The sequence below is a fragment of the Protopterus annectens genome, chromosome 9.part0 (genome assembly GCF_019279795.1).
Source record: "Protopterus annectens isolate FY-2018-M chromosome 9.part0, PAN1.0, whole genome shotgun sequence".
Lineage (NCBI taxonomy): Eukaryota > Metazoa > Chordata > Ceratodontiformes > Protopteridae > Protopterus > Protopterus annectens.
The window spans coordinates 1,031,916,912-1,031,937,448 of NC_056743.1; the positions used below are offsets into that span (position 1 = coordinate 1,031,916,912).

Genomic DNA, 20,537 nt, shown 5'->3' on the forward strand with positions numbered 1-20,537 from the left:
ATACAGATTACTCAGATGAAGGATTAGAGGACTTCCAGTCACCCCTCTAAGGATCTCTAGGATGTCACCAAAGGACACCTCATCAGAGGTTGACCATGGGGACCCTTTCCCCATCATCAAAATTCGGATCTTCAGTCAACGACTCCTCGGTGGGGTCCATGTGCTTCCTCTTGCATGACGCTTTGCGGGGTACTTCCTCAGTGGGAGGTTCTGGGGAAGACTGCACAGAGGGGGTCTCCTGAGGAGGAGAAACTTGAGGCTCTTGGGACCGGTGTCTGGTGGTTGTGGCTTGTGACTGTTGTGGCATAGAGGGGGAGAGGACGACATGTGGGGTTTGCCAGGAGAGGCAAGCGCTCTCTCTATGGCCTTAAAGGCCGGCCTGCCCAAGGGGGGATGGGAGCCTGGAACAGAGCACGACAACCTCGGAACCAGGGTCACACACCGCCCTGACGAGCTCACCCCCAGTCCAGGAGTCTCAAGAGGACCATGAACCGTGAGAGAGGATCCCAGGAGGGTGCCACAGAAAAAACTGGCGTGGAACCAGGAATGCTCTCCCCCATGGTACAGCTGCTGGCCTGAGAAGAGCCCAATGCCCAGTGCACCAAGGGCCACAAGGATGATTCTAGTTCCAAAGTGAGATCCACTATTGGAGTCGGAGGAAGGGAAGCTGCTGTTGGATTAATAGGCTTTGAAACTTGGGTAGAAGTCGAAGGAGGAGTGTATGCTGGAGTTTGAGAAGATACACGTTCACCTGAAGAAGGGAATGTGGACTTCAGGTGAGAGAGACCTCTGGCCACAAGCAACTGGTCAATAAGCCACAACACATCTTGCTCACAGACTCTTGGTTGACCTCATGCAGAAAGCTGATGGCGATTCTGGCCTTTCTAGAAAAAGACTATATTGACTACCAGCAAATGGATCCAAGGAAGGAGAATACTTGGTCCTTGCTATTTCAAGAGGTGTAGAGCCCGGAACTGAGGACATCTGCACTGAAAAAAACTGTGTGGAAGTAGTCTGTGCAGAGGACGTCAGCGCCATAGTAGTTGAAGGTGTCGGCACCGTAAAGGCAAAAGTCTGCCTCGATGGGTACGCTGCCATCGATGAAAGTGTCTGCACTTGTAATAAGGACAGTGCTGAGAAGGACTGCACCGAAGAACATGGTGCCGAAAATGTCTGTGCCATGGAATACAGAAAAGTCATACGCAGAACCGAAGAGGACTGTACCTGCATGGACGGTGCCTGCAAGGGCTACGACGGAACTGTCGGAGCTGTAGTTGTCTGCACTGGGAACTTCGGTGACAGTGTCGATTAGGAAGACATGGCTGGAGCTAGAATCATTTGGGGTGGTGCAGAGCTTGGAGCCGGAGGCTCACAGGTGGCAGCGCAGAAGTAGTAATCAATTTCACCTTCTTACGAGTCGCCTCCCTACAATCTCCAGAGGGTGAAGGGAGCAACCTCGATGATGAAGAGGAAGAACGCCTCTTAAGGGCATTAACAGGAGGGGGTGAGCTCTCCGACCCAGAAATAGCCTCAAAGAAAGGAGATCTGAGAAGACCTTTCAATATTAATTTATTGCTCCTCTCGTTAAGAGTCCTCGTTGAAAAATTTTTTACGAAGCCCACACGGGGGATCCACAGTAAGGTGGGAGACATTCAGACAGTAGACACAAGTCATGGCCATCGGAAAGCGGTAATTTACGGCCGTAATCCTTACACTACTTGAAACCAATGCTACTTTTCTTATTCGACATAATGATGTGGAGAACAGTACCAAAAGGAAGAGGAAAAGCTACCCAAAAGGGTAAGAAGAGAAAAGGAAGGATTACCAATGATGGCAATGAAGAATTACCTCAAAGGTAAGAAAAAGGGTAATAAAGGGAAAAGACTAAAGGGAGAGAGTCTAAAGTATACGATAGGGTACGAAAATGTTAGTAAAAACTATTTGAAAATATTTAAAGAAAGAACAATGTATAAAACTTTCAAAAAATTAGTCACTTAGCTGAGAGAGTGGCTTGACATGGTTGTACAGCAATGCAGCAAACGAGATCTGAGGTAACAGGGAGCAGAGCCTTCTGGGTAGGACCTTGGCTTGAGAGTTTTTGGCTGATGCAAGCTTGATATTTGGCAGGCCCGGTTCCGAGGACGGAACCGATAACCCATCAGTAAGGAATGAACGAAGATTAACATCAACAGAGCCATAATTTTCAGTGCCATTATAAAGACACCTTACAGCAGGACAGTCATGACTCCCTGGAGAGAGCGCCTATAGAAAATGACATAGCAAATGTGTGTCTGAAGTTGAAGCTAAGCATGGAGATGAAGCATCCCACCCCTTTTGGAAATAAGAGAAAGGAATAATACTCTTGGCCTCATTAAGGGAGGGAAGACAGACTCGTGGAGGAAAACAGAATGGGCCCATCTCAAAAGCCTTTTAGAAATGGCCTGGAGCCTGACAGGAGCCCTTTATAGAGGACAGTTGTATAATGGTTATGGTGTTTACCCCACAGACACAACATACAGAGTTTGATTCTCCCTTTAAATAGGAAATTGGCTAGACAAACTGGCCCACAAGGTCAGCCAGCCTAGTATTTATCTTATGAACCTATGAAGGAGAGCCCAAATTCTCAAATATGTGGTCTGCCTATCACAGGTAAAAAAAAAAAAGCTGCTCCACTGTGATGACTCTATAAATCACAATGAACTTAAAAATCACCAACTGCAGACAAGCTTAGATTGTAATTTGGAATAAGGCTGTTGAACTGGCAGGTTTGCCCACATAGGAGACTTGACTAGTACAGCTGGGCAAGGTTTGACTAAAGCTTGAGGGCCCTTTTCAGTCTATGGAGATGTTTCTTTTTGGGCTAGCCCAGAAGAAGCACGGACATTATCTATACATTTCACAATTCCAGTCACTTTGTAGACCAGCTCATCAAACTGTACTATTGAAAAAGGCATGCAGTGCTAAAACCCCCTGCATGGTTGGAATGAAGGTCTTGCCCCATACTTCACCTAAGGCTGGTAATTTCAATTTGTCATGCTATGTTGCCAAAACAGTCTGCCAGTGAAATGAGAATCACAAAAGTGCAGACGGTCTTTGGATCTGATGAAGACACCCCTAGGGTCTTGGATTTGAGGGCTCCGAAACAGTGGGTCGGATCAGAGAAGGAGAAATCAATGGTGAAGTAGTCAACGATTGGCTCATGGAACCTGTGGGTGCCAGAACTGGGAGTACCCCATCTGGACCGGTGCTGTGAGAAAATTTATCATCCGATCCATGTCAGCCTTGGATAAACTTCTGGAAGACCTAACAGAAGATGTGGAGGACGGAGGTCTGGACCCCTCCAAAAAAAGTGAAGGAAGCCATGACGTGAATGGATGCAGTAGGAGTGGAGTTGTTTAGATACAGGGTGATTTAGGCTTAGAATCTGTCTGATCCAATGATCCAAGGAGGTTGAATCCTGCATTTTAGACAGCTTAGATGGAGGCTCAAAAGGGAGGAGCTGAAAAGGATGAATGATCCAGTGACCTCATTTGAGCATCTTTATCTTTACAAGTCTGGCTTCCCCTTGTCCAGTTTCTTAGAGCGGTGTTGAGCCCCAGCTGTGGGAGCAGAAGTAGTAGACAGGAGGGTATCTTTCAACACCAGCGAGTTTCTCTGGTCAGTGAGAGCTCTGGAATTAAACCTAGAGCAAATAGTGCAATCTGCATCAGATTTTATGCCCACAGGTGATGCATTTTTTAAATCTAGGAGGCTTGCCAGCCATACTGGAACCAACTCTACAAATAATGAAATAATCAGAAAAAAAATATTCAAAAGGTTTTTTTTTTTTTAAATGGAAGGAAAGGAACAACTACCAACAATGGTAGTACAAGGAATACTCTGAGTAAGAAAGAAATAAAGCAACAATGTACCAATGATGGTACTACAGGGAAGTACCTAGAAACAAAGTAGCTAACTGGATAAAAAACAGCTTGAGAAGCTAGCAATAGAGAGAGGTAGCAGCATTAAAAGAAGGCAAGGAACAGTAATTTAAGACAAACTCATGATTCAAACAACAACAAATCCCATAGTTCGAGAGCAAAAGGATCTGTGACTGAAGATGAATGGTGGCAAATGAGATGGTATGTTAGGTAAGCAGGGCATTATGGGTAAAGGGAGGAGCTCAAGAGCTTTTGATCAGAAGATTTGGTAGAAACGGCAGAGTCAGATCAGAGTTTTAGATCCAAACCCATCAAATGAGAAATGAATGAAAAGAACATCATGTTTCACATTTAACAGCAAGATCTCAATGAAGTCGGAGCACGGAGCATTTAAAAGTGGTGAAAATATCATCCTCATCTACCAGTTAAGTTTGAATCATGCTTTCTCTCCAGAGACTTCTTGTTCCAAATTATTTTTAATAAATTCTTTAACAAGATCATTAGGGCATGCTAATATCAGGTGTCTGTGCTTTAATGCTTCCTTTATAAGATTAGCACTATGGACCAATGACTAACTGACCTTTTCAAAGATTTAACAAAATTACCTTGTAGGTGACTGGATCAATTCTGACTTGTCCTAAATTTGATCATATTTCTAATGCAATTGTTATTCTGCCTTGTCACTATTTCACTTTTGGACTTGACCAGCCCACTTGCCAGGTTAACAAACAAGTTAAAGTGCAACAACAACAAAAGACCAAATGGTGAAATAAGTACAGATCACCACTTTTCACCCCCCCCATCATAGTTGTGTTTAATTAAACTCAGGCCAGATTCATCAACACTTATACTAAGTGTACACTATTCTGAGTGAATAGCACAAGCATAACTCCCACATTCTTCTTCCTAATTTCGGTTTTCCTACTGATTTTCTTGCAACTTTAAATATAGGGAGTGATTCATAAAGGTTACCACAATATGTAGACTGCCTGCCCTTGGTCTAATTTTTGAGTGAATAAAAAGCACAAAAAATGTGGTAGGGATGTTCTTGAATACAGATCATATACATTTAGTTTATGTGTTCATGAATCCAGCCCTCATCTCACTTGCCATCTAGGGTCTTCTGAATTAATCTCAGTATGAATCTGACAGACCAAACAAATCATGTTTCTAAACATCGAATCAAAAATATTTTTTGCTTAACATCACTGCAAAGGTAGAGAGGAGACAAACTCACCGTAGGAAGGCTGTAAAATCTTCAAAAAGACATCAGCTGTTTCTATAACTGACCTAAATGGTTTTGTCATGTAAGCAACCCTCCATGCTACTGCAAAAAGGGTCACTTTATAAATGCACAGTTATGCAGCATACTTGCACTCAGATGAGGGTTACCTAAATTGGAACAGCTTTTGTAGTATTTCGTTTGGTCACAGTGTTTTTATTTTTTTTAACTGCATTAACTTGTAAAGAGTCAGGGCATGGTGATGTGCAATAATTTTTCCCACTTTTCCCCATTGCAGTGAGATTGTGAAGTTGGCATATACTATTTTGGGGGGGGAGGGGTGCAGGGGGCTTGCCCTCAGCAAGCATTTTTGTAAGAAAACACAATAGTAATATACTACTTGCACACTAGGAGGATAAGGACACAAAATACTCTAGGAAGATCTTCAGCAAATGAATTACAAAAAGCTGATGAATGGCTTACCTGGTAACTACAGAACGTGCCACAAAGAAAGGGAAACTATGGCAAACCCAAAAAAACAGTTAATAGACAAACGCCCTGAGGTCAAAAAGATGTTTTAAGTGGAACAGTGGCAAAGAGACATGCAGCAGGATGGGTCAACAAGTGGTTCCAAGCTACAGACACACAAAAAAGGATGTAAAAAAAAGAACTGTACCAGAGACAGAACAAGGATGAACAGCAGTATGAGGAAAGAAGGAACAATTATAATGAATATGTTGAGGACTCTAAGCATCACTGCCATTAAAACTAAAAAATCATTTCATCTATTTTCGGGATTTGGAGGAGTGTTCTTACTTTAAATACTGACCTAGGCATTTGATTCCACTGAGCTATTAAGTTACTAGTATATCCTCCTCTCCCTCTTTCTTCAAGGATGCCCATGTTAACTTCTTGCAGTCCAAAGCCTCTACTGAGGATACATCTATTATATATCTGAAAATCCCACGAGCTTGCTTAGATTTTTTTCAAAAAGTTTTCTAAATGTTAAGAACCGAATGAGCTACCAAAATGCCATTCCACTATTTTAAGATGCACGATTTTGTGCAGTGTTTTAGCTGCCATGTCTTACACAATTCCTCCAATCTAGTCATGTCTTTTTCCATCATTTCCTTACCTTCTTGTGAGAGTTCTTACTTTATATTGTACGCCATCAGAAGAAAGGAATACTTTTTCATCAAGACTTAACTGCAATACCACTAAGACGTCAAAAAGCATTAGATACAGTACAGCACCCCCTCAATGATGGGCAATACATTCAAAACGTTACAGAATCTTACCTCTCGTAAACCCCTTTGCTCAATCTCACTTATGCAATGAACCACAATGGATGGAATCATGGGAGGAGTCATGGAGACAAAATCTGCAAGAGTCCCCTGGATAAACACAAAAAAAAGAAAATAAGACCCTTAAGATCTGTGCCATCAACAACACAGACTTGGTCACCGCTGCAGTGCAGTTTTTAAATCTTACCTTATTCCAATTTGTTTCCATAAAAATGACAACAGCTTGTGACCATATAACACAGAGAAAAAAAAGGCAAACAATATCAGCCATGCTACAAATCTGCATCTAAGTCTAAAAATTCCCTTAATTATATACCTTTCTACATGGAGAGCAAACCAGTTTATAAGGTATACCTTAAGGAAAACCTCAACATGAAGCTCAAAATATAAACAATTTCATTGTATTCAGTTGTACTGTACTATTTTAATGCACCAAAATCATTCTAAGTGCAGTTTCTTATATTTAGTACGTTTTCCACAAATGACCATTGTTAAGTCTGCCATACTAATACCTTGATGTCCTTCATGTTTCACTGTTGCAGTCATCACATTTGGGTTATCCCTGCCAGGGTAGCCCAAGGCCCGCCCGAATACCAGAGACTTGGTATTTCTGCATCAGTTGCTGTCGCTTGAGGACTGACGTCAGGTCGTCAGTGGTATAAAGTAAGGCAGCTGTCGTGGAGCCCGAAGCAAAAGCAGTTTGCACAAGTGCCGGTCGGCCTCTACCGGAGTTTTCATTTCCGAATTAAAGGTGAAGTCTTCTAAAGCTAAGTGCCCTATTGGGGATCCTTTTTTCTTGCACTAACCGATGTCAGAAAAAATTTATTGTTTCGCCTGTCGAAAGCAAATACCACACAGAAACTTCCACTCTTACTGTGTCACTTGCCTAGGCCCAGACCACAATGTCCCCCGTTGTCGCTTCTGTGCTTTAACGACAGAACTATCCGTCGTCAGGCCCTTATTGTAGACAGATGTGTGTGTTTACAATCCTCGAATTCCGATATGTCTTCGGTAACCCATCAGACAGCAGATCTGCTGAAAAAAATGTAAAGACAGACCGCACAGGTCCAAACCTACCGATGACGCTTCATTTAAGCTAGTCGTCAGTCCTCCAGTACTCAGTGAGGCACTTCCGCAGCCCCTGATGCCTGCTTCAGTTGATTCGCAGGCCGCTACCAAGACCCCCTCAGAGCGGTATGCCACAAAACTCTTCATTGACTAAGGATCCTGCGGTTGTCTCTACCTTGGATGGGTCTGGAGTCGCTGAGCAGGCACCGGCTTCCAAGGAAGTCCTTCGCACCACAGAATCTTGACACAAACAGATGTCTTCTTTTGCAACTACCATTTTTTTTTTTAGAAAACAACAGAGTTCCTTAGGCCCAGGGTTCGAATCACACCCAAGAAACAGACTACACACACTCAGGCGACTGCTACCTTGCCTCAGTCTCAAATGCTTAAAATGGCAGAATACCTTATCATGCTGATCAGGGGAAGCCAAGCTACCCCCTTCAAAAAGGAAAAGATATCTGTCCCAGGTAGTTTTGTCTGAAGAAGAGTCAGATGAATCTGATGCATCTGACTATAAAGACATGCAACCCCTTTCCACCTATGAGGATTCTGATGCAGAGGAATCCATTCCTTTAGCCTCTCCCCCAGAGGATTTTTCCTTTGGGGAAACCCTGCATACTTTAAGGGAGCATTTCCAATGAGAGAGTCAGGACTGCCCTTCGTCTAAAAAGAGACTCAGGGAATTCCTAGATCTTCTGCAGCACAGACCCCCCCCATCCTGCATGTGATGGATGATGTTTTTTTTAATCCAGCTCGACTCCTGATGCCCTACCTCCTGTTCCCAGAAAACCAGACAGGTACTACAGAGTCCCTCATACAAATATCTTTTTAAAAATCCAACAGCTGACCCTGAGGTCATTTCTCAAGGGCGTAAAGGGATTAAAGCAACCTTTGCTAAGAATCCCACAGAATCCCACTCCCTCAGACAGGGATTCCAAAGCATTGGACACATTGGTTAAAAAAATACACACCTCAGCTACTCTTGCTATCAGGGCAGTAAATTGTCAGCTCCACATTCTTAAATATCAGCAACATACCTTGGAACTCCTTAAACAAAAAATGTCTTCCTTTCTTGTCTGGGCAGAATCTAAAGATTTACAAGACAATGCATTCCACAAGTCATGTAACTAAACACACTTTGCACTGTGGTTTTGATGCCCTAGAAGCTTCTTGCAGGGCAGCAGTCACTGGATCTGTCATTAGAAGACATGCATGGCTTAAGGAACAACCCCTGCCAGACCATGTCAAATCTAAATTGTTGGATGCCCCAGTGCACAAAGATAACTTATTTGGCACTAACGCAGAAGTAGTCTTAAAAAAGATGGAAGGAAAAAGCAAAATCTATGCAAATGGTTAAAGATTTCCTATAGGTCCAGCCCCCTAGGTTCAGTAGGCATTTTTCCTCCAAGAACTGGTCCTTTCCTGCTCCGAGTAAACAGGCCCAGTGGTAGCAGAACCACCAGACAGCAGCCCCAGGGAATGCAGAGATCTAAGCAGTGGACTACCTCCACTTCAAAACCAGGGAGTTCCAAGCCACCCCCTTATGGTATGAACTTGCAATAACACCTCCTCCCGACCACCCCTCTTACCCACCTTAACTTACCCCTAGGAGAAAAACTCTCCTTTCACTTAAGCACCTGGGCCACCATTACCAAGGACCAATGGGTTCTGAATATTGTGTCTTAGGGATACAAATTCTCCTTCCTCACCCTTCCAACCCCAAAAGGGTTCCTAGATCTACCACGAAATCAGTGGGCAGATGCTTAAAAGCAAATCCATTCCCTGCTCTCTGAGGGCAAAAGAGCATGTTGCTGCAGAACAGATAGGCCAAGGCTTCTACTCCAGACCTTTTCTGGTACCCAGGAAAGTGGTCGCCTGGCGCCCCTTCCTCGATCTATCCATTCTAAACACCTTCCTGGTGATGCCAAAAATTAACAATGCTCACCCTCCAGCAGCTGCTACCCATGCTGTCCAAGGACACCTGGCTAGCCACCCTGGATCTAAAAGAGGCCTACCTCCACATTCCTATCAGGGAAACTTGCAGAAAATATCTCTGCTTCAGGGCAGGCTCTCAACACTTTCAGTTCTCTGCGCTTCCCTTTGGCTTATCTACTGCTCCCAGAGTTTTCACAAAATGCCTGGCTCTGGCCATTGCCTTTTGCAGACAAAGAAATATTCAAATTTACCCCTACTTAGACGATTGCCTTATTCAGGCAAACAGCCAGGAAAAGCTGCTCAAGCACCTGGCCTTTGTAAAGAGCCTACTAACCTCCCTAGGGTACACAATCAACAAAAAGAAATCAAAGCAGGTGCCCACCCAAAGGATAATCTTCCTGGGAACAAGTCTGGACAGAGCATCCCAGATGGCATGCCTTACACCAATCAAACACATTTTCCTGTCAGCCTACTTCTCTCAACTGGCCACCAGACCCCAGCTTTTTGCAAGCAAAATCCTGCAAGCTCTGGGGTTTATGGCATCTTGCATACTCCTCATTCCATGTGCCAAGACTACATAGGAAGAAACTTCAATGGTACCTAAAGAGCCTTTGGTGTCATCTCTCTCAAGACCTGGAAACTCTTCTACCTATAATTCCCCGTCTCAGAAATTAATTTCTTTGGTGGGCAACAGTATGCTCCCATAACAAGGGACTGCCCTTCTCACCACCCCTGCCGCACAGACCTTTACCACAGACGCATCAGACTACGCTTGGGGTGCAGACCTGGACGGCAGGTGCATACAGGGCCAATGAAGTCCACAGCAAATCCCGCTGCACATCACTCTAAAAGAGAGTATGGCTGTGCAGCAAGCCGTGATAGCTTTCAAACCCCTTCTCTCTCCAGTTCTCCTGATCAAGACAGACAACATCACTGTGATGTGGTACATCAACAAGCAGGGAGGGACTCACTGTTACCCTCTATGCAGGCTGGCCATGACCCTTTGGCTCACAGCCTCTTCAGTGCAACTACACCTGTTAGCACAATACCTACCAGGCTCTCTCAACTTCCTGGAAGACCAATTAAGCAGAAACCTACTGGACCCTCACAAGTGGCAGCTCAACAGAAGTACCTTCACCCTAATAACTCAGAAATGGGGAATCCCGAAGGTCGACCTTGTTGCCTCCCACACCAACCATCAGCTCAGCAAATTCTGCACCAGGGAGCATCACTGCATGACTTGGAAAGTGGATGTGCTCTCCTTCCCCTGGGTCAGCCTTCTCAGTCTATGCTTTTCCTCCCCTACCTCTCATCCCCAGAGTACTGTTCAAAATAAGGGAGGAAAAACCAAGGACCATTCTTATAGCTCCAGACTGGCCCTGTTGGCACTTGTACCCCTTGCTGCACAGCCTGTCCCCGCTGCCTCCATGGCATCTTCTCAGTTTCCGAACCTTGTAACCCAGAGGGAAGGGGAATTCATGCATCCTCAGTTGCAGACACTCAATTTGGCAGCTTGGCTTATTCCTTAACACCGAACCAATCTGCCATCCTCAGTAAACAGGTTCTGGATGTTATCCGCGAGGCCAGACGCCCTAGCACCAGAAAGTCTTATGCAGATGAATAGAAAAGGTTCTGCACTCGGATCCAGGCTAAGGGGGCCAATACGGCACAGCCCTCCATCCCTCTCATCCTGGATTACTTAGCTAACCTAGTACACACAGTGGTCTCTCTTTCCCCTCTATAAAAATTCATGCCTCTGCTATTTCTGCTCATTTTCCCACTAAGCAGCCTCTTTTCTCACACCCTTTGATCAAACACTTCTTCAGAGGGGCTAGCAACTTAAGGGAGTACAACAGGTTTCTCTAATGTATTCCTCAACTTCACAGCCCTTTCCCCCCTATTTACATTGTCCTCTGTAAAGCAACAATAAAGCATTTATTATTTTTATAATTCCCCTTACTTCTGTAACAAAAGCCTACCTTCTCATACTGTGATGGTTTCACTTACAAAATGATTCTCTCACGTTTGAATAAAGCTTGCTGGAGTCGCCCAATTACTGACATCATCGTGGCCAGGCAGTGCAGGTACTTTTTTTTTTTTTTTTTTTTTTTTAAATCAGTTCCCTCCCTCAAAGTGACATCACCACAGCCGTCATCTGATTCTAACTAAAATAATAAGACCCACCCATTCTGTGATGTCATGGTTCCCTTGTCCTTCCCCCAGCCTGAGTGCTCAAATACAAGTGCAGGAGGTAGGGTTTCCAGTCAAACTAACCAGGTAAACAACTGGATAACAAAATATTTACTGCAACTTGCTAAGAAAGAGCAAACCTCTACAGGTAGCCAGTAAAGTGAATCAAACCAAACAGCCAGAGAATCATGGAAATTTGTTTATACAGGAAAAAATCTTAAAGGAAAACTCCGGGCTTAAACACAGTTTAGCTCAACCGTGAGACGTGTTCCATCCTTGCACACTCATCCCAGCCACCTGCACTTACGAGAAGGCAGAAACAGATTTGTCATTTCTACATTTCTACTTTTCCGAAGCATAGGGCAGGAAAGCCCATCCCCCGGTCTTTAGTATCGCATCCTTTCAGTTGCAAATTGTCTCCCCCTTCCTGACGTACCTTCGACACAGTCATACGAGTAGCTCCCGCTCCTGCAGATCCTCCCACACTGTGACAGACAATTTCTAGGCCAGCCCATTCTCGGGTACCATGAAGTGCCACATAACTGCTTGTGGAACTCTTTTTACTACCACTGTTTACTTCCGGATGAAAAATTGCATTGGAATATGAATATGAATATGGAATATTCATTGGAATATGAACCTATGAATACTCCCTTCTGTGAAGCCGCAGGAAACATCTCTGGACACAGAAATTAGTAGCTGCTATTAAGTAAGTTTTGTTCAGTTTGTGATCCTGCATATAACATTATACCCCCAATTTCTGCTGTTAAATAGTACTGTCGTTTTTGTTCTCCTGTAATATGCCACCAGATGTTTACATAAGTCCGCGGTTTTGGTCTCATCTACCGTGCTGTGGTTGCACATGTGATAGTGTGCTAGTGTCAGCATGTAGATCCAACGTTAGTCATATCCATTCAGCCACTGTTTACACTTCCTAAGCAGCGCTTTCGCTATTTAATGAGTGTTAAACGGAAATTCACCAACGTAAATGTGATTCATTCTTATTGTGTGTGCTGCTGTCTGTGTGTGAGTGAATGCTGCATGTCTGAATGCAGAAGAGGTTGGTTGTTTGTGTGGTTGTCTGTGTGTGTATGTTTGTGTGTGTGAGTGAGTGTGAGAGAGGAGAGAGTGAAGTACGCACACATGTTTTATCTGCTTGTGCATAGTAGCTGTTTGCTCTACTTCCCATCTACTCAGCGATCCCCAACCACAACATGCACATATTGTCTTCCTACACGACACGATGCTCTTTGAGGCGTGCATCATCTTTTCGTTGTAAATGATTAATCATTCTGACCTTAAGATTTTCATTGTTTGTGTGTCCTTCCACAATCCTGCCGACCTATTTCTGAGCATGCATTAGGCGCTTGAATGCCTGCCATGTTTTACTAATTGCAGGCTAAATTCAGAGTTCCAGTCCACCACAAAATTCAGTAAAACGCGCCCTTTAATGTCCTTCCCTGTGTTTTGAATCGGAGCCTTAAAGTGAGTGTACGGGTTTTTTTGTTGACGATACAACTTTTAAAGTTTATGTCAGCTCTGGCAGCATTCATTTTGCCTGTGCGTGCATTTTGTTGCCATAGACTGCAGGGGTCATGCGTTTCATGCCTGCTGTTTCTAACATGAGATTAGCACTGCTGTTGAATTAACCAGCCACAATCTCATACTGAAAATTGCAAAAAGACGGTATGGCATAGGAAAATGTCTGCATGCGTACATTAAATTCAATGATCCACTGTAGATTTGCTTCTATTGCCAGCATCATTGGGGGTGGCATCCGTTTAATTGTTTAAATTGGGGATCTTTTAACACTGTTTTAAAAACGTCCGTTTGGCTCAGTGCACTAGTGATTACAAATTACTTGACAAATATAACAGCAGCCGCGAGGTAAGTTGTGTTGCACTTTAGAGGGAAGGGTGGAATTTTCCAGGCTGCATACCAATGCAATATTTAACTTGCTGTTAACTTACTTGTGCTACTGTCGTGAACTAATATTTGCAGATCCTACCTAGTACATATTTTTCCTGCTTACGCTCTCCAAATGTCAGCCCTCAGTAAGTGTTGGTGGACCCCTGTCCCTGCTTTTCTGCTTTAAAAATGTCAGAAAACTGAGGTCTATTTAGGCTGGACACTAAAATGTTATAAAGTACGCTTACCCGGAATGTAATACTTGTAAATGCATCTTAGAATTTTGAATGGCACTGGTGAAAAATGCCCGCAATAGAGAAATGTGTCAATCAATATGCTCCATTAAGTTTATTTTATTTTTATTCAGTCCTAATGATATGTGGTTGGCTGACCTGATGTGGTTAAGTAAGGCAGTAATACTTTTAGCCTCTTGAAAACAATGTGCAATATACCCCTGTATCCTGAATAACCTTAAATAATATTTTGAGTACAATCGTGCTACTTTGAGTTCTGTGCGTGACTTAACTCCCTTTGGGCACTGATTCGTGCTGTGTTCCTGAACAGCACAGATGCTTCCGTGTACTCTTCTTTACTCCTCCTAAGACAAAATTTAATGTACTTTCTTAAAGCTTATTTTCTGTTTTTCTTTCAGGAGAAGGGGCTATATGTTCATCAAAAGCAAGTCCTAACATCATGTGCAAGGCACCTTGCAACAGCATAGTTATTAAGAAAGGTTGGAGTGTGATTTCATCACAGACCTAAGACTGTAGTAACTGCAATGGCTTTATGAAAAGCCATGAGCTGTTACTCATAGACTTAATTATTATAAAATAAGGGTGCACTGTACCTTTAAGGGGGTGTGATTGCAAGGTAAGTTGCACCTGTAACACAGGTACAGCTGGAATGGTTACCAAGTAACCAATGGGGAATGAGTGAAGGTGAGGTTGGAATTTCTTGAATATGCCTTTTAATTTTCTTAAAAACAAATTACAGTGTTTTAGCAGGCTGAAGTGTAGAACTGAAGTGATAAGCAGTGCTTTTGTTTTTTTTTTTTCTTTTTTCTTTGTTTAGTGGAACATTTGGAAAACTGTAGGACAACAGTTTGTTTTCATTCTAGAATATTAGACAGTATCTTTAAAGACAGTATCTTTATTGAGCACCAGTGATTAGTTTAAAGTGTCTGTGTGTGTACGTGCATACATACAGAGGTGATGCAAGACAGATAAAATCAATACATTGTAGCTTCCACTTTTGAAATGTGACTGTTGCTTCAGTTTTTCGACCATCAATTAATCCTGACATTTGAGTATGCTAACATAACCACCAGAGATTTCCATACTTTTGGTGTGGTATCGTTCGTGTCTTTATTGGTTGCTCTGAGACGATAAGCATTCGGTGCAGTTGTCCTTTTTGTCCCTCTTCCATTTTGCGGGAAATGTCTCCGTCCTGAAAGCAATGCTTCTTGTCGCGTAGGTTCATAGGTGAATATAATGCTAACTGCCTTGGACTGTTTTAAGCCCAGTGAATAATCCAAGGTCAGAATCGAATCCTGTACCTTCTGTCTATGGGATGAAGACCTTAACCATTATACCAAACCCAACCCAATGTTTCACTTAGTATACAAGTGTTAATGTTCTTTATTAATACTGAATGTTTGTGCTATTTCTGACTACCTATGACCAGAGCCTGTTGCTTGCCATTCTTCCTCTCTTGTCTTTCTCTGAAATTGTTTTTGTTTTCATGTATTAATTGCATGCAGGATATTTATGTACATATTGATTTAACTCCTATATTAATACCAGTAACTGTAGTGCATGCTTGCTCAGTGTCACGGCCACTGTTATTGAATTCCTCTCAACATGATCCTAGTTGCATGGACACTGTACAAATTCATGCATGCTACATTCCCAGCTTTGTGCAACTGAAATTCTCAAGTAGTACTTTTCTTCCTTTCCTCTTGTGGCAGATGTACTAAAACTCTGAAGTACTAGTTATAGCGGTCAGGACTCCTGCAGTACTGACTAAATGAAGGGGATTTAACTGTTGGACATTGACTTAAATCTGTATTAACTTCTACAGTTGCAGTGTAGCTGGTCACATAGGGATCGGCACCTTTGATACATTGCTGCTGTAGTTGATAAATACCCTTGTACAGGATGCTGGTAGTTGCGGTTACCCAAATTGCTTACACTTCTCGATACCCCAATTTTTATGTGCCATATTTGCATGTCGACTAAAGTTGTTGCCTCATTAGGCAAGCAGATGTGAAGAGTTCCTGTATACTTTGGTTTGATGCTCTTGTCTCTGGTTAAGTTGTCAAAGCTGATGGATTCTATGCTCCTATTTATAAGGAGGTTAGTAAAACCCTTTGGTTCTAGATTTACAGACTGGAAAAGTTGCTGAAAAAAATGGGTATCATGATCACAGTTCTTAAAATGTCCAAGTTAGTGCATAGGCCTTTTTCAGCCACTGTTATGTAGTATACAAACTCACCGAACTGGGCATAAACCCCTACATAACTCCCTGGATTGCCAGCTTGGCTCGCAGACAGGACCCAGGAAGTCAGGCTTGGTGATACCACCTCACCTTAGAGGCTGGTCATCAGCTGGGTACCTCAGGGCTCTGTGCTGGGATTGCTCATATTTGGTATCCCATTCTCAGAGGTAAAGGCTAATGTCAAGGCCGTTTAGCTGACAAAGTTTGCAGATGACTGCAAATTGGTGGCTGTAATAGATTCCCCCCATGACAAAAACTTCTTGCAAGAAGGTCTAAGACAAGACAAATGATTAGTGCCAAAGTCACTGACTAAAACTCAGTGCCAAGAAATGCATTACAGTTCCTTTTGGGAAAACTGCCAACCGGACTATAAGACACCCCTAAGAGTTGGCCTGGTAGGTAGGGATCCAGGAACATGTGTAGGCAGTAATCTGGCATGGGGACAGGGTAGTGAAAAACTCATTCTAAGACTCCCAACTTTACCAGTAAGGCATAGCATCCAGGTCCAATGAAGTCATAATGTTACTTTATTCTTCCCTTGTAAGACAAGTCATTGAGTATAATGCTCCCTTCGGCATGAACCTGACCACACATGTGCAACAGCTGGAACAGCCACAGAGGCCCTCCTTACCAGGAGAATCCATGGCATGAACATGTTATCCTATGAATCCTCCTAAAGCCCTACGTCTATACTCTGCTTCCTACAAGTTACTGAGAGATCTGTGTCTGTTGTTTTTTTTGTTTTTTTTGGGGGGGAGGGGGATCCCCCTTGGAAGAGAAGTGGATGCATGGTACTTTGTTTTTTTTTTTTTTTCTGTCAGAGGTGGAAGAGGTAGAATGGCATTTAGCTTATAACTCTAAGAGTCCCATCAAGGTATCAAGGTAGGGTCTGAGATTGCTCCGAGGACTATGTATGAAACTGAGTAGAGAGACAGGGCTTTTAACCTATCTGTGTAGGGTAGATGATTGAGGCCCTGGATTTTCCTGTTGAACCTCGGTGGTCTCTCCAGCTGCTGCATGTGCTTTGTAAGGTGCATGCTAAAGGGGGTGCTGTAATCAATACTTGTCCTTATAAAGGAACAATACAGGGATGTCATCATCTTTGTCCCTGGATGAGATGCTCTTACTTACAAGGTGGGCCAAAAGTCAAGTTGCTATCAACCTGGGTGCCCAAATCCCTCACGACTGCTTGTGTACTTAGGATGTTGTTATTAATGTGATAATATGTGGCGGTGTCACTCTCCCCAAAGGGGATGATGATGCATTTTTTGGCATTCAGCTTGAGACCATGCTTCTGTCACTAGTCATTTTGGTGATACCGCCTTGGAGGACATCCACATCGCTTGGTGAATTGATGACTATGCTTAGCTTGGAGTCACCTGCAAACGTGGTCAGCCATAGCCCAGTGGTTTTGCCCTGCACCTCAGAGAAGTATATCCCAAATAACAGAGGCCCCAAGAGCAATCACTGGGGTATGCCGCTCATTACGGGTCTACTGCTTGAGGTGGCTTCCTCTGTTTGGATTAGGTGGGTTCTAGCAGTGAGCCAGTTTACTACCCATCTGGTAACATATGGATTGATGCCTACTTGAGAGACTTTATCTGTTATGCCCGACTGTGGAATATAGTGTCAAGGGATTTGGACAGTTCAAAGTAGGCAGTGTGCATCATCTTCCTCTCGTCCATGGCTTTGGTGAATGTCTCAAAGTCGTCGACCAGATTTAACAGACATGATCTCCCCTTGACAAAGCCAAACTGTTGTGGGGTCAAGTGTTTTGAAGTTGTCAGTGTCCCTGTTAATGAGGTCCATGATCCATTTCATGGCCTTGCAGGTCAGTCTAGTTAGGCTGATGGGTCTATAATTTCCAGGATCACCTTTGTGTAAAGGGATGATAGTGGCTGTCCTCTACTCGGCTGTGACAGAGCCAGTACTCAAGCTTTGGTTGAATTGGGTGCCTTATGGTGTTCATAGTTCATGCCTGAGTTCATGCAGGATGCAGCTTGGGATGTTATCTGGTTCAATAGCCACAGGACCCGGAGCTAATAGTGTAATGAAATATCAGATTTTATTAATCCACAAAGATCAATACATAAACCAAGCGCTTTCACCCAGCTCCTGCCAGGCTTTATCAAGGAACAAACACTTACCAAATGCATTCTTACATCATTAAATAGTCATCTCTAATCTGCTAATGAACAATTAATTAGCAACATCAATTACATTAATCAACCCCTGATATTCCTTCACATCATTTCGGCACATATATAAAAATCTACCCCACTACTATAATACCATATACACTGTTAAAACCTACTAATGTGCAAAATTATATTTAAAAATATATTATGTTTTAGTAAACCTGTTAGGTAAGTTGAATTTTATACGCATAATACAGGTCCAGATAGGTGGAGTTGAGCATCTTGAGTCAAATTTGGAGGCCTGTACCTAGCTGTAATTTGAATAGGGGTCTTGTCAATGGCTAACTGCACCTGGAGTGTCTCCTGTGCGGCATACTGTTTGGCCAGCCTGGAGGTATGTGTCTTTAATATATATTGAAACTCCACCTCCTTTGGCTTTGCTGCCCACAGTTTGGGGTCTGAATGTGTGATAGAATTAGTAACCACGTAACGTTGGGGTGCTCTATGCAGCTTTGAACCTGGTTTCTGTGAATGCACAAATGTCAGCGTCTTCGAGGGTTAAGAATGCTTGCAGTGACTGCTTTTTCATGTTTAGGCTCCTAGCATTTAGCAGCATAACCTTTAATTTGCATTTTGTTGAAATTTATATGTTGGTAGTACTGACCTCATGACTTACCTAAAAATGCACTATGGGGGAAGCAAGGGCCTTTGCCAGAAGCCTGAAGCCCAAGTGAGACAGATGCAGGCCATCTGTAGCAAAGCATCATGGTCTCGATCATATCTTCCCTGGCTGTCAGGTACTGGATCCCCCTGGAATGACACCAGAAACTAAGCCAATTGTTAAAGTGATAGTGTTTCCACTGGGGATTGAACGACGGACCTTCCTCATGTTCAGCTGATGTGATTACCACTACACTGCAGAACCTATACATGGTGAGCCATCAAAAACAATGTGAAAAATAGCGAGAAATGTACTTCACACAAGCTTATCCTAAGTATGACAGTTCATTACTCATTATAATACTAAAAGTAATGGAATAATTGATGTTATTACATGGAACTGTGGTATCCGCGACATGAAATCAGTTGATTTGTAGGACATACACCACATTTTGCCTTCAAGATTTGTAAGACTTTAAAATTGAAACTTTGTTTTCTGGGAATGAATCAGACAAGTAATCAGATCACTAGTACGAGAAAAGGAACATTTGCTTGTTTTACTTGCTCTTGATGTGAATATATTTTAAATTTGCTTTAATTTATGCATCCAGTTGAAAAGAAAGTATTTCATTTTGTTTGCATGCAAATTGCAACACTGAAAATATGTTTAATTGTGCTACTTGTACTGTGTGTCCCTGCTTTTATGTTGGAAAATGTAACCAAAAGCTTCAGGAAAGAATAATAGAACATTTGTCAGATATAAAGGGGAATGTTACTAATTCACTCGCTAAACATACTGTTGAGAAAGATCCATTGTATAACTTTATATTTAGAGTTACATATAATAATGCAAAGGGACAGAGATGGTGATCTTAGAAATATTGCTGAGATAGCATAGTTTAATTGGATTGTAAGATTAAATGTTGATACACGACTGGGAGGTGGTGATCTTAGAAATATTACTGAGATAGCATAGTTTAATTGGATTGTAAGATTAAATGTTGTTAAACCACTGGTCTTGAGCGCCACGGTAATTAAGCCAATTTTGTGGCATAAACCAATTAAAATGTAAGATTTTATATTTTTTGATAGTTTAATATGTTGCATCTGCATTGATAAAGGGAGAGTTCCAGACAGAGCTTTGTGTGAATAAACAAACTTTTAATTTTGGTGTTGAGCTCTGACATTTTTCCTTTGATCACTGAAGGACCCAGCCAGGGAAGGCTGTAGTTGACTGGCTGTATTCTGCTCACTCAGCACAAGGAGGGGGTAGTTCTTCTGTTGCAGTGCTATCTCCCATGGTGCTGTGGGAGTACAGGAAGAGATGTTGAGCTAGGGACATGTGCGTGACTCTGTTAAACTGCAATATGTGGCAGCAGTATTCTGGGAGGTGTGAGCATGAGCCAGGATTCATTTGAAGTGAACCTGTAGCAGGCCATCAAGAAAGTAATTGTGCACGTCCAACCTCAAGGTGGTGGAGACCTTGGCTATTAAACAGAGAACTCTGACGTAAGGGAGAAAAAAAAAAGCTGATCAACTGCGCAAGGGATGATGTGACACGCAGCAAAGATTAAAATGCATATATAAAGAGTGGGTGTGATGTGGAAGACATACATAAGCCTCACAACCACACTTTGCTTAAGAAGGTAGAGTTACAAGGTTCATATGTAGGTACTAGGCTATCTGCCTGAGGGCA

The 20,537-nt window shown here is 42.8% G+C and overlaps 1 protein-coding gene across 5 annotated transcripts in view; it reads right to left on the bottom strand.

Moving 5' to 3' along the window:
- Positions 1 to 20,537, bottom strand: part of RACGAP1 (Rac GTPase activating protein 1) — a 1,182,394-nt gene that overhangs the window by 369,338 nt on the left and 792,519 nt on the right. For all 5 annotated transcript variants that reach the window (XM_044083830.1, XM_044083828.1, XM_044083831.1 and 2 more), the window contains one exon: positions 6,441 to 6,536. In XM_044083830.1, the coding sequence (XP_043939765.1) occupies positions 6,441 to 6,536 (96 nt within the window). The remainder of the gene's footprint in view (positions 1 to 6,440; positions 6,537 to 20,537) is intronic.